At 44.2% G+C, this 14,492-nt stretch overlaps 1 protein-coding gene and 1 pseudogene across 1 annotated transcript; both read right to left on the bottom strand.

Moving 5' to 3' along the window:
- Window positions 1-229: 229 nt before the first annotated feature.
- Window positions 230-4,203, bottom strand: LOC123059375 (amino-acid permease BAT1 homolog; annotated as a pseudogene).
- An 8,547-nt stretch (window positions 4,204-12,750) lies between these two features.
- On the bottom strand, window positions 12,751-13,949 carry LOC123059376 (uncharacterized). The gene is made up of 2 exons (XM_044481958.1): window positions 13,831-13,949; window positions 12,751-13,439 (listed from the first exon to the last, which is right to left on the bottom strand). Exons 1-2 carry the CDS (start codon window positions 13,937-13,939, stop codon window positions 12,835-12,837), a joined length of 714 nt encoding a protein of 237 aa, XP_044337893.1. The 5' UTR covers window positions 13,940-13,949; the 3' UTR covers window positions 12,751-12,834.
- Window positions 13,950-14,492: the final 543 nt, after the last annotated feature.

Genomic DNA, 14,492 nt, shown 5'->3' on the forward strand with positions numbered 1-14,492 from the left:
TCTGGTTCCACCGCCAATGATCATCCCTCATTCGGATATCCAAAAATTAATCAATACACACATACCATGCGTGTCTTTGTGCCTATGTGGCAGGGTCATCGTTACAAAATATATTGATTACTAGGCTAGTCATCTTTTTCACCTTCGCACGTACTATTTATTATGTTTGCTTCATTGTTGAGAGCATGTGTAGATGTGAGCTACTGCTTGAGAGCCCACTTCTCTAGTTCTTTCTTATCCCTCTCCTACATATAGGCAAAGGTGACATATAAGCGGATATCAACCTTTTATCATACTTGTTCTGATATGTAAATGATTTGTAACGATAACACTGCCGCGCACAGGAACCTATGTAGTGCAACTTTTTAATCAACAATCCAACTTTTCATGTGCAACTAAAGATTACAACATGGAAGTTCTAGACTGTGTCAACGTTTATGATGGGCCCTTGGAACCAGAAACGGGCGTGAAGCACCCATGCCCCGATGCTGAGCAGCAGCACGCCCCCAACGGCGACCGGTGTGTAGTTGAAGTCGTCTTTTGCCACCGGGTACGCCACCGGCAAAGAGAAGAGCACGGTGACGAAGGCCACCCAGAGGACAGCGGTCCATCCGACGGCGATCCCGTACCGGCCAAGGTGAAACGGCCCCGGTATGAACGTCTTCCGGGCCGTCGTCACCCGAAAGAAGATGGGCAATGCGTAGGAGATGTACAACCCTATCGTCGCGATCGATGCCATCGCCTGGAACGCCACCTGGCTCCCCAACGACTGCATATACATGCCAAAAATATGAATCACCAAGCTATGTATGTTTACAGATGATGCATGGGAGAAATTTTGCGTGTAGTTCGATACCGTGAGGGCCATGGCAAATGCCACGGCGACGGAAAGCCAGACCATGTTCAGCGGCACTTCGTGCGTGCTCACCCTGTGCCACACATTTGAGTACGGCATCGCCCCATCCCGGGAGAAGGCGTAGCCCATCCTGTGCCACAAGAGTTGAGAGGTGTCAAAACTAAACTAACTTGCAAAGAAATAATATCAGCAACTATGATCCGATGACGAATTACCTCGAATTGCTGGTGATGGACCCGATGCCGCAGAGGAACATGGCACCAGCGATGACCGCGAGGCAAGCCACCGCTCCTACGCCGGTGCCGTACCTCGCGCGGAAGGTGGTGTAGAGAGCCTGGGCGATGGCGTTCCCACCAGCGTCATTGCCGGGGCTCAGCAGGTACGGTATGTCCGTCACCACCGACGTGAGGGCCACCAGGTAGATCCAGCCGAAGATGGACGACAGAGCCACCGCGCTGATGATCCCGATCGGCCCGCTTCTGTCTGCGCCCTTGGTTTCTTCGGTCTGCACATGTGTACAAGCGCAGGCAAGGATATATACCATCAGGTCACCATATGTGTGTAGATTAAGTTGTCAGCAGAATGGAAGATCATCATCGTCTACCATGTGTGCAGATGCGTCGTAGCCGAGCACGGAGTACTGGCTCATCAACAACCCCACGGCTAGAATATAAGCTTTGTTGTGGATCCCCATGCCGTTGTCCGTGTTGAAGTGCGTAAAGATGAACTCCACGCTCGCCCTCTCCTTGGCAACTGCCGGAATAAGGATCACCAGCACCAAGATACCTACAATTTTCTCAAAGTTTAGACAATTTTTTTATGATTCCAGCTCCCAAGTTTTTTTAGGTGTAGCTCCCAAGTTAAGAGACAACAAACAAAGTCAATGAAATAATTTATTACTGTAGAATTTCATGACATAGCATTTCCTTTTCTTCAGATACCAAACTGTTAGAAATAATGGGCCTAGCTCATGTAGAATTTCTGAAATCTCAAACTTGGCCAATGAATAAATGGTAAGTAATGGTTCTAAAGTTTAGTATCACCCTAGAAGTTGAGGAGGCGTGATACCTTTTTTTTATAGTTGGTTCTCTACACCACACTTAGTGATGTGTGAAGGAGAGAAATAGTATACCACATGCACGCGGTCGCTCGTCCGGCATGCCCTGGGCGCCACGCACGCATGCGACATGCACGTGAATGGTCCATTGAAATGTGATTCGTTGCCTTACACGGGCACAGCTTTCTTTTGCATACAACTTAGAAACGAAGCAAGTACTAGATCATGATCGTGACACGATGCCATCATTGGTCCAATTATATATACTACCACCGGCCACGGTCAAAATAGACATAAAAACACTTAGGATGTGTTTGGTTTGAGCGCTATCCTCTTAGGGACAGGGGTATCCCTTTTTTACAATGGATACCACCTGTTTGGATCTGCGTCAATGAGGGATAGAGGCAGCCAGATGCTTGGAATATTCATCAAAAACGGGCCTGTGGTTTACCTAATCTAACAACTTGCACCGCCATCTTGTGATCCTGCACCGTTAGAGGACCAATCAGATTTTTGAGAAGCGCTCTATTTGACTGCTCAAATTCGTCATCACGGGCTGTCTTTCGTCAAACCCGTGCAGCGCCACACATCATTGTCTACAAACATCGCCAGCAACAGACCATCGCCAACATCGTCATCAACAACTTCGCTCCTCCAGCAGCTCACGAAGAGTACATCCATCGTGATGTGTTCATGTTTCTATTTGTAGTTGCTGTTACATGTGTGATGGTACTGTGCATGTCTTCATGTTCATCTAGTATGCTAGATTTTTGCATGCAATTTATTGTTCTAGTCATGAATTATTTACTGGTATTAATCATAAATTTGCCTAATATTCCAACACAAACCCTGTTAGAGACCAATTTCTCGACGTAACTCTTTGTTTCTAAATTTTCTTATGTTCTGCCGTTTTCTTCTAAATTTTGTGATATTTTATCTGTTTTCTGACTATGTCATGAGCGCAAAGTCACCACCATGGCATCAGTAATACCTCTAATGTCAAAACCAAAATCTTGAGTTCTGCGACCAAGTCCACAATTGACCAATACTCCAAGTAACTGAACCAAAGCTGGAGGTACTATAAAAGAAGATGCGAATTCCTGACATAGATTGCACCAATACTTTCTAGAGCACGGGTAGAATAAACCATGTCGGAGCAAATACATGCATGCATCGAGACAAAAGAAGGATCAAAGTCAAGATAAACGTACCGGCGACGTTCCAGAAGGCGCCGAGCTTGCCGAACCAGGAGAGCCAGCGGATGGGGAGGCTGTTGATGAGGCCATGCAGGACGAGGATGAGGCCGTAGATGGCCAGCACGACGTATTTGGACGCAAGGTAGCCGCCGCCGTTGGCCCCGCCGGTGCCGAGCAGGACGATCACCTGGATGAGCTGCGCCAGCGAGAAGTCCACGCTCGTCGTACCAGCTCACTGCATGATCGAGACGGTCAACACAGGAGGCTAGACCGTGTCAGCTACGCTGCCAATATTTTACAAGGAAATATACTAGTAGTACTTTTTGAAGTATGAGTTCCCTAAAAAAGAAGAAGTATGAGTTCACTGCATCAGCCGGCCGGCCGTTGCGTCGAGTCCTTATGGACACGACTCCGCATGCCGCAGGGCTGCTAACTCGGAGAGTATTTGTATTCAAGATTCATCTTATCTTCTTATATGAAAGATTTGATAGAATCTTGTGGTACTGGCACTAGAAGCCGCAGCCAAAAATGTTCCAGCACTGAGAGGATCCTATGAAGTTGGAGGCGTACCTGTCCCACGATGTTGAACCAGCCGGTGACCCATGAAGCGAGAGGCGCCCACTCCTTCCCGGCGAGCTTGGCGCTCCAGTAGTAGAGCCCGCCGGAGGTCGGGTACGCCGAGCAGATCTCCGCCATGGACAGGGCGACGCAGCCGTTGAACACCGTCACCACCAGCCACCCCAGCGTCATGGACGCCGGCCCGCCGTAGCGCAGCCCGGTGTTGTACGTGGCCGTGACGCCCATGAGCACGGAGATGATGGAGAAGGAGAAGGCGAAGTTGGAGACCGCGCTGAGCCCGCGCTTCAGCTCCTGCTTGTACCCCAGCTGGTGCAGCCGCGCTCGGTCCGCGTCCGCCGTCTCCGCGGCGCTCCGTCGCGGCGCCATCAGTAATACCTCCGATGGCGATGAGATCTCTTCTGCCGAGTTCCTCTTGGTACGTAGCTTGGTATTGAACAGTGCTTGAGCTTGCTAGAAATGGTGTTTGGTTGGTGACACGGAGGGAGGGAATCAAGGGAGGGAGTGGAGTGGAAAGGATCCACGATCTGCGCCGTGCCGGCATCGGAGCAATCATGCACGATTTGTTATACTTCTCCATGTTCCCGTCCGATCCTCTGATTCGTCCTGCGTGTTTGACCAAAGGGGGGAAGCTAAAGTGATGTTTTGTCTGTAGCGTGGTTCAACGTACTACCATTTTCTTCTTCTTTTGCTTCAAAGAAGGAAGATGCATGTAATTCACCTCACATGGCATTATTGGACTGGTCGTCGTGCGTGGAATTGTTCGTGCTTTGGACGCAGCATGAGTGAAGTGGATCTACAGTAATAGCATGGGGAGTTAAATCCATAAAATCACCACAATACATGGGTCATTAGCAGAAAACAACCACTTTACAATTTGAGACAAAAAGCACCGCACATAGCACATTGACAGTGACAAAAACCACTAAGAGCATCTCCAATACGCGTTCAAAAAGAGCTCCGCGTGCTAAAAAGTCGGTTTTTTGGGCGCCGAACAGCTCCAACAGATGCTGTAAAATATTGCACGCTAAAAAGTTTTGGGCATGCGCTGAAAATCGCTATCGCGCGCATCATATTTTGGGCTTCGGATTGGGCGCGCTTCACAATTTGCACTACATGCTTTTTTGGGCGCGCGTTTTTTGCGTCTGCTAAAGCAATGTTGGTCCCGACGCATTAAAAATGCTACAGTGGCGCGCTATAAGTCTTATTGGGCGCGAAATTTTTGTGTGGCTGTTGGAGATGCTCTAACCTAAATGCTAATTTCTTTGATGACGTTGCTAACTGGTCAAACCGGTCCGTCCGGCTGAGTTGGCAAAAATATATATACCACAAGAACGTGTTGACTTAGTCTTCATCTTCTTGCGCAGGTCCAAAGGGGATCATAACCTGTGCACAAAAACCACTGTGAGGTGCAATAACCACAACTTTGACCTCATCATCACGCTCTCAGGTTACTCAAGCCGAGAAGTTCTAGCCCAGGGTCTTAATGACCTAGAGGGGCTCATCTTATTCGCAACCCTAGTGTCTCCTTTGTCAAAACCTGATTGTGACATCGACATAAGGTCGGGGCTGAAGTAAGATAAGGGAAAAAACCTCCCAATATCTGAGTCGAACATGTTATGTCCCTACAAATAAGTCATTATCTTCCTTGGAAAAAAAATAAGACCTTTTTTTATGAATAGAAACTTGTATTACTCAAACTCCAACAGTGTTACAATTTGAAACTGCAAGTTCCAAAACTCTGAGAGGTCGAGAACCTAACCAAGTCATGGTTCTACCTTCCTCTCTAGCAAAGATAGCTAAACAATCACTAACTTTATTTTGGGGTCTACGAATATGAGTAATACTAGTCTCCCGAAGACTCATCGTCGGCTTGGTCTCTCTAATAAGATAAGCATAAATTGATCTATTGATGTCATTTGTCTGCACCATCTTGACTACTTCCAAGGAATCAACCTCCAATTCGATAGGTAGCTCAGTTCTCATAAGGGTAGAAGATAATCCCTCCATACAAGCGCATAATTCTGCTTCCAAGGCATCACGGCATCTATACAACGTACGACATGCAGAAAAGATGATTGCATCATTAGAATCTCTCAAAACCATATGCTCTTCCATCCACGGTGAAGGAACCATCAGAGTTCAACTTAACTTTCCCTGCACTCGGCGGGCGGCAAGATGGAACTACTTCTGTGGACAAAACCGAAGATTTTGGTATAGGCACAACATAAACCGGGGTTTTACCTTTGCAAGGATCGAGGACTGAATTGATTTTGATGTTCATCAAGGTCTCCAAATAACTGCACATGAACTGCTTTGACACTTCTACGGGTGGCGGATTCTCACCATGAACGACCTCATTATGGACAAACTAGCTACGCTAAAGTGTCATCAAGATCATGTTTCTCGTCTCAGCAGGCACCCGGTCAAGCAAATGTAACAACCACTCCCTTCCAGAATTTTGAATCTCGTCCAACTTTGGAAGCGACCAAACGGAGGACATGCAGCGCCATAAATCTCTTGCTAGCGGACACAGGCAAAATGGGTGAAAGTTGTCTTCCTCTTCAACACCACACACTGGACATATAGATGTAACTTCAAGGCTACACTTGCACTTATTTTTCCATGTCAGTAGGGATTCAGTACACACCGGCCAAGCAAAATTAATAACAGTGGGAGGAACATTGCAGGCACGTGGCATTGTCCAGTATGCTCGGTCACCTTCAGGCCTATTGCTCGATCCAACAGCTTCGGCACGGAACGCCTCTTCGAATGCTAGATTGTAGGCACTTTTAACCAAAAAGTTGCCCAGCTTCCCTGGTCCCCATGCAAGTGTCATCTTCAAGCCTTGGGGAAGATCTAATTTTCATAATCTCATCAACGTCACAGGGTAAGAAATATTTATGAAGTATGTCCTGTTTCCACGCCCCATTTTCATTGAGCAGATCTGAAACGAAGCGTATTCTACATCTACCTTGCGGAGAGATCGGTTTATAAGAATGTGGTATGGGAATCTAGTTGTCTCTCCACACACGCACACTTCTTCCATTCCCAATTCTCCAAATCAGTCCCTTCTTCAACAAATCAAAGCCGTGACTAATAGCAGTCCACGAAGATGATGCATTAGCAGCAAAAACCGTATCTACCAAGTTTCCATTCGGATAGTAGCGGGCCGTCAATAACCTAGCACATAAACTCTCAGGCTTCTCAATCAGTCGCCATGCTTGCCTCGTAAGTAATGCTTGGTTGAACATACGGAAGTCTCTGAACCCAACACTGCCTTTTTTCTTTGGTTGCAACAAATAATTCCAAGCCTCCCAATGAACCTTTCTCTTCCCATCTTTTGACCCCCAATAGAAATTTCTCACCATTCGGGTGAGATCATCACAAATGGAAAATGGCAACTTAAACACTCCCATGATATGAGTAGGTAGCGCTTGAGCCACCGACTTAATTAACACTTCTCTCCCGGGTTGAGTAAGAAACCCATCACCCCATTGAAGCAGCCTTTTGGTCAAACTAGTTTGTAAATTTTGGAACCAGCCCTTGGGCGCGCCCCTCTGGTGTAGGAAGTCCTAGATATTTTTCCTCAAAGCATGAACTAGTTATCTTAAGGACCTCCCTCACCTGCTCCCGGGCTTCCGTTGGGCAGGCAGATCCAAATAAAGTTGAGCACTTATCATAATTCAATAATTGACCAGTATCTTGTTCATAGAGATCAAGACTCTCTTTAATTTTCAGTGCTTGTTCATGGGATGCTTGATAGAACAAAAGTGTATCATCAGCAAACAACAAATGTGAAATACCAGGTGCATGTCGGCACACCTTAACAGGGGAGATATTGTTTAACTGCACTTCCTTTTGTAGTATAGCAGACTGACCATCAGCAACAAACATGAACAAAAATGGGGAGAGTGGATCACCTTCCCAAACCCCGCGCGTCGGTGTAAATGAATCCAAGAGGGTTCCATTAAATTTTACTGAATATTTCACCGATGTGACACAAACCATGATCCAGTCAACCCATCGATGTGAGAACCCCAACTTTTGCATCACTTGCTTCAAGAAATCACAGTCCACCCTATCATATGCCTTTGACAAGTCTAGTTTATAGGCACAAAAACTTTTAGTAGGATCTTTCTCTTGTTTAATATGATGGATGCACTCAAACACAATCAACGTGTTATCTGTGATCATTCTCCCAGGAACGAATGCACTTTGCTCTGGAGAGATAAAAGCATCCAATATTGGCCTCAATCTATTAACCAAGCACTTTGAGATTACCTTGTAAATAACATTACACAGGCTTATAGGCCTATACTCAGTTAACTTTGTAGGATTTGTAACTTTTGGAATTAACACAATGGATGTAGAGTTGACACCATCCGGCATCACGCCCAACGCAAAAAATTCCCTGACCGCGGCAATAACGCTCACCTTTAAGGTGTCCCAATTACGCCGAAAAAACCGGGCCGGGAAACCATCCGGTTCGAGGGCCTTCAAGGGGCCAATTTGAAACATTGCATCCGCTATCTCATCATCTGTAAAGGCCTTGGTAAGTTTCTCATTATCTGCTGCGGAAACTTTTGGCGCAATTAGATCAAGTACCGCCGAAGCATCAAGACTAGAATCAACCGAGAACACTGCCTGGAAATACTCATTGATCATTGAGCTCATGGTTTGCATATCTAAGTGAACGACCTCATTACAGTCCTTGAGCAGACGAATTTTATTTTTCCTTGCCCTCCACACGGCCTTATTCTGAAAATACTTTGTGTTGCAGTCACCCTCTTTAAGCCACGAAATCCTTGATCTCTGGAGCCACATCATCTCCTCTCTGTAAAGTAACTCATTCATTCTATCTGTTACTTTACCGTATTTCCCGTCGGTCCGCATTCATGTTCATGAGTTGTTCCAACATAGCTCCAGACTTCTCCAACTCCTTTGTTATATTTCCATGATTCTTTGTACTCCATGTACGCAAGGTAGACATGGTATGGTCCAAAGCAATGTGCAGCTGCGCCAAGTTATTCACATACCCAAACGATTCCCATGCTTCTCTAATGATATCTGGTAGGGCTGCATCTCTCTCCCAGTGGATTTCATGTTGCCTGCAATTTGGCCTCGTGAAGGAAGTTTTCGGCTCTCCCCGCAACAGCAGCGGCACATGATCTGAACTGAGTGGAAAGTGTTGCACCGAGTGAAAAGCATACAGGTTGAACCAATCATTTGAAGCCACAGCCCGATCCAATCTTACTTTGACGTTTGCATTGCCTCCTCTCAAATTATCATACGTATGTGGCACACCAGAGAACCCAAGGTCTACTAATCCACATATTTCCAAAGCATTGGAAAGCGACCATCTACCCTTCCGGTCTAGGGGTTACTGGAAAATGTTCAAAGTCCCATGTGGCTTCGTTAAAATCACCTATTACCAACCACGGCAAATATGAAACCGTGCTTAAGTTCTAAAGTTTTGTCCACATTAGGTGTCTATTTTCAACTCTCGGCTCCCCATACACACATGTTAATCTCCATTGCTCACTAGAATCTGAGATTTTCACCGCCACATCAATATACCTGTCATCTTTGTCCAGTATGTCCACCGTGCACGACTCATGCCAGTAAAGTGCCAGGCCACCGCTCAGACCTGCACTGTCCACTCCTTCATAACCTCTTAGCCCAAACCGGCCTCTATGTCGTCTCATCCTTTCAGATTTTTGGCTGGTCTCACATAAGAACACAAATTTGGGGGAATGCGACCTTATCATAGTCGCTAGCTCTCGAACTGTCCGGGTATTCCCCCCTCCCCGACAGTTCCAGCTAATAATATTTATTGGGCTCGGCGGTCCTTCACCCAATCGCAATCTCGATGAAACAGAAAACCTCGCTGCCGGCAAGCCGTGGAGGAAAGAAAAAACCTGCCGTCGCCGAAGCCGATGGAGGGACAGAAGAGGACGTCCATGATCAGTTCGTCAGGACGGATGGAGTACCACACCAACGAACGACCAAATCAACGCCAAACGTTCATAGACTGGATCACGATACGCACACACAGGACATCAAAACTTCATGCAAGACATGTTCCTCCGGCCGTGGACGATGGAACAGACAAAACCAATCTACTCCTGAAAACCTTGGTGTATAGCCACCACGGACAACGGTGCAAAGATAGGGAGGCCAGCCACGGCACCGCGGTGCCGTCCTGGGATTGAAAACGCTGGCACCGACAACGTCACTGGAGGAATGTCACTGGGAGCGTGATACTCAAAACACGTCGACGAGATCTTTTAGAGACCCCAAACCCCACATGCATGGAAGGAACCCTGTATGGACATGCAGTGGCTATGGGCTGCCCTAGTCGAGCTTATTGCCTCTAGGGCCTCAAAGGTTTGTTGTTGTCGAACACAAAGAACAAACAAGATTGAGGAGAAAATGAGGGAGAGAGGTAAGTAAGAATAGAATTTGGTATATGCATTTAACGATTGTGTGTTATTTCAATCAGCCATCACTCTCATCAATATATGAGGTAGTTGGACTTTCCGTACCAGAAAAGGACTCAAATTATATCCAATATGTCAATTTCTAACTTAATCCAGACAGGTAGGTCCGGAGGCTCCGAGCTCAATATGTATAAAATAGCCATCTTATACCAGTTTTGGAGGTCGCATACGACCTCGGCTCGAGATGATCCCAAAATCTAACTTGTTCTTCTCGATGAGATGAACAAAATTTCATGTCGAGCCGAATTCAAGTTGAAATCATCTTGGTCATATTCGTGTGAGCAAATAGGTAAAAATAAATAATGGAAATTAAGTTTTCTGCGCACAGTTTTGTAAACATTCTGTTAAGTCTAAAGGTTCTCGCAGAGGTCATGATTTTAGATTCGGAGATTGCATACGATCTCAAAAAAATGACCAAAAATCCAAAGTTGTTTGTTTTGACGACACGAAGAACTTTCATGTTTAATAAATTTCCATTTGGTGCAATCTTAGTTATCTTTTTTGAATGTTGAAATATAGATGAACTCTAGATTTATTCCGAGAAGGGTCGGTCCTTAATTCCATGTTGTATTAAAATAAATAGAATTTACGCTATAATTTTATACATTTTTATGATTTATCTCTATTACACTACAGTCTTATCAAATATAGTTTTTATTTCACGTACCTTAAACATTCAACCACATAATGCACTTTTTAAATATTAATATTTTTATTTTTATTTAGTTCTAATGTTGGTCCCTGAAAAAAATTGTGGTTCGCTAGATATTCTATGAAAAAAGGGACCCTAGCTCTAAAAAGATGTTTCAACCAAGTTACACTATTTGTGAGAAATAAAATATTAAAGATTGCTTGTCTTAGTGAATAAATTTGTGAGGGATGCATCCATATATTGTATATATATTTTGTGACTGGACACACATATATTAATTATATCTTTCAGCATCTCGGTAGAAATATTTTTTTTGCTTGGTAGAAATATTCAACTCATATGTTCTACCAGTTTCTAGTGTATAGATAGCCAAACAGAAAATTCTAGATTGTATGACTTGTTTTGCCAAAGAGGCTTCCATTCCACTTTAAAACAACACAACCAAACTGGTACAAGGTGATGATGATATCCTATTACTAAACAGATAAATGGGAAACAAGAATACGTAGAAATCTGTATCCTACCATAAAGCAACCTAGACTACCAATAAGGAAGAAGACTCGGCACCAACGAAAATTGCCGGACCTCATTGCGCCACTCACACCAAGATGTCGCGAAGAGGTCCCCATACCCTTCCGATCCAGAACGTGGATCCCAAGCCTCCCTACGGATAACGAGGATCGCAAGTATCGCCATCCAGGACCCGTGTAAAAGATAAGGAAGCAAGTGCGGCCACCCATGCCAGAGCCGATGAAGCCTCAAGCTAGGATCCTAAAATGTCTGTGATGAGGATGTGGCGCAGTGAAGGTAACTTGGGCTCGGAGCCCTCGGGAGGGAGACGATGCAACGCGTCGCCGTCGTCGAGATCGAGAAGACGGTCAAGGGTTTTCACCCCGAGCCCTAGCTTGGCGAGAGGGACTGATGACTCGTTTATACGCATTTTTAGAGCTCATATGTTGCATATTATCTTTATATATCATGTACCATTGAACCAAGTGCATGTCCATTATGCATGATTTCTGGTTTTTACTCTTTTGATAGTAAGCATTGCATAGTTTGTGGTTATATTTAGTTTTCGGTTCTATTTTAGTAGACGTAAATGTTTGTGACTAAAGTGTTTATTACCTCTTCCAAGTGGGCTTTTACACTTTGACATTGTCACTTTCAATAGAAGTCAGGATCAGACGTTATCAAAAGTTTGTGTTTACTTACATGAGCATGGTTTATCACATGGTCGGTTATATATTGCTGTGTCAAGGGTTACTTCACGGGGCTGGCCTGAAGTTTCTGATTGAGAAAGCTATATATTGCTGTGTCAAGTGTATGCCGCAGAGCCCTCGGACGCATAAAGAAAGTATCAATAGTTTGTGAGCTTATGGATGGTTGCTTTTTATTGACAAATATGATAATATAGCTTAAGTTGGTCTTCGAATTGTTGTTGTAGTTTTCACTTTGTGCAGTCCTTTCTTCCTGCATTATTTATGTGAGAATTAATAAAGTGTATGCTGCAGAATCCTGCTGTTTTTTTTATAAGATTGCCCACATACCATAGGCCCTTTCATAGTTGACGAAAATATCGTTCTCTCATTGAACGAACATCGCCGGAAAAAAATCTAACATAAATCTAGAAAAATGCAGGCTGATTTCACCACAAGGAACCTAATCATCTAATCTACAGTTTGCTTTCGAAAATATATTATTATGTATTTGAAGTACCCCCTATTAGTCACAGCTAAAATAAAAAAGCTAATTCTTAGAAAAAAAAGTTTTGTTAAAACACAGCGGCATGTCGTCATGGTTGTAGTTTTATACGGTGGTCAATGCTGATAGGCCACCATGGCCGTGTTGTTTGAATGTTTATTTCTCCTTTTCTGCAAAAGCAAAAATAAAATTTGAAAAGCACACTCTTCCTCCCAAATGTTAACCATTACTCATTACAAATTTATTCGGAAGATGTGGAAATACAGAAAAAATAAAGTGAACACATACAATTTCTACCAGGTGCACCCTTGCTCATGTGAGTGACTTGGCACATTCGATAGCACTAATCGTAGTTTTTCTTCTGCATAAACTATGTCAGACAAAGTGTTGATCAGCTCTTGATTGTCTCCTTCTCCATGGGAGCAACACATCTGGAAAGCAGAGGATCTTGCTGCGTCCATCAACTCGTGTGCTGTTTGAACTTTCTCTATTGTGAGCCCCCAGCCTTGCATCAGCAGTTTATTTTGTTGTTCGAGTATTCGATTTTTTCTCTTGAGTCGCTGCACTTTAGATGTTCTGCCACGCCGACGTCGCTCCCCATCCTCAACTTCTATGTTGAACTCTTTCCAGAGAGTTTTGATCATTTCTTGCGCTGCAGCCTCTTCGGCTTCTTCTGCGCACTGAAATCTCTTTTCTTTCTTGGTGCATATTTCTCTCTGGCCAGTTGGCATTGACAGATAGTTGATTCTGATTCTTGCAGTTGAAGCATATTGATCGATTATGTGGTGTCCTCCAATAAAGTGCTTTGTTTCAAACTTTGGTTTTGGAATTTGGAGCGCTATTGTTATCTGTTCAAGGATTAGTTTTTGACTGATGCATACTGTTAATATCTCATCACCTGAAAGATAGATAATATGATGCTCAATGGTATAAACGTCATCCGTATATAAAAGATGGTGTGGTCAACATAAGGTAAGGGGATGTTTATTATTCCCTCTATAACTAAATGTAATGGACATAAAAAATTTCAAAAGTTAAACTTTCTAAACTTTGACTACATTTATAGAGAAGAATATATACATCTATAATACTCGTCCCGTCCGGAAATAACTGACGTTCAAGCGGACCGAAAACATCCGTCGCTCAATGGAGGGAGTGTTAAATAAATATCATTAAACGTATGTCTATATTATATTTATTTGGCAGTATGATTTTTGTTAATACTTGTCTCACTAATCTTGGTCAAACAAAAAAACTATGCACACTACATTTAGGAATGGAGGGAATACCATTTCGAATGTAGGGTGCGCCTCTCTTGCTTGACTGTGCAGTAGTATTATGATCTTCTGTTTCCTTGGGACATGTGGTTTTGAGGTTCTTCATGCTCCACTCTGTCATTTTGAGAGCTTGTCCTAGTTCCTGGGCGTGAAGGCCGGTATTTAAAGGCAAACGCATCGCCTTTCGTCGTGTTCTTGAATGTTCATGTGAACTAGTACGTGTTGTTACTTTGACGTGTGTAAGCATGCACTGATACGCGTCGTTGTTCTAACGATTTTTTTCTGCATGCTTAGCACATAGTCGTTTTTCTGCTGCATGCTTACCACGTGGTGATTTTTTACTGACTACCTGTGAACTACTGCTGGACCGCCTGACACAGTCGATGAAAAAGGGACGCATGTACATGGAGGCATGGACAGTTGAAGAGTGGGACGATAAGTTTCTGTTTAAGTGCCAAAATAAAAGACTGCAGGGGAGATACATCTTCAGTGTTGTCTTTAAGCAGACAGGTGCGCTTTCACCTCAGGTCTTGCCGAGCTGTCGCTTCGGTGAGTACTTTACCGCTGTCCTTGGATGCATGGTTGCCATGTTTTCTTGCAGGTGCATGGTTCACCGTCTATTTGCATGACGAGAATAGTATTCATCTTATGCGTTCGGTTTATTCGGTTTACAT

This window comes from Triticum aestivum, chromosome 3A (assembly GCF_018294505.1).
Source record: "Triticum aestivum cultivar Chinese Spring chromosome 3A, IWGSC CS RefSeq v2.1, whole genome shotgun sequence".
NCBI classification, from domain to species: Eukaryota; Viridiplantae; Streptophyta; class Magnoliopsida; order Poales; family Poaceae; genus Triticum; species Triticum aestivum.

Excerpts from the sequence above, each read along its gene's own strand:
- LOC123059376 (XM_044481958.1), bottom strand. The coding sequence starts at position 13,939 with ATGACAGAGTGGAGCATGAAGAACCTCAAAACCACATGTCCCAAGGAA. Across the intron at positions 13,440-13,830 it reads CGCACCCTACATTCGAAATG|GTGATGAGATATTAACAGTA; the intron begins GTATTCCCTCCA and ends TCTATCTTTCAG.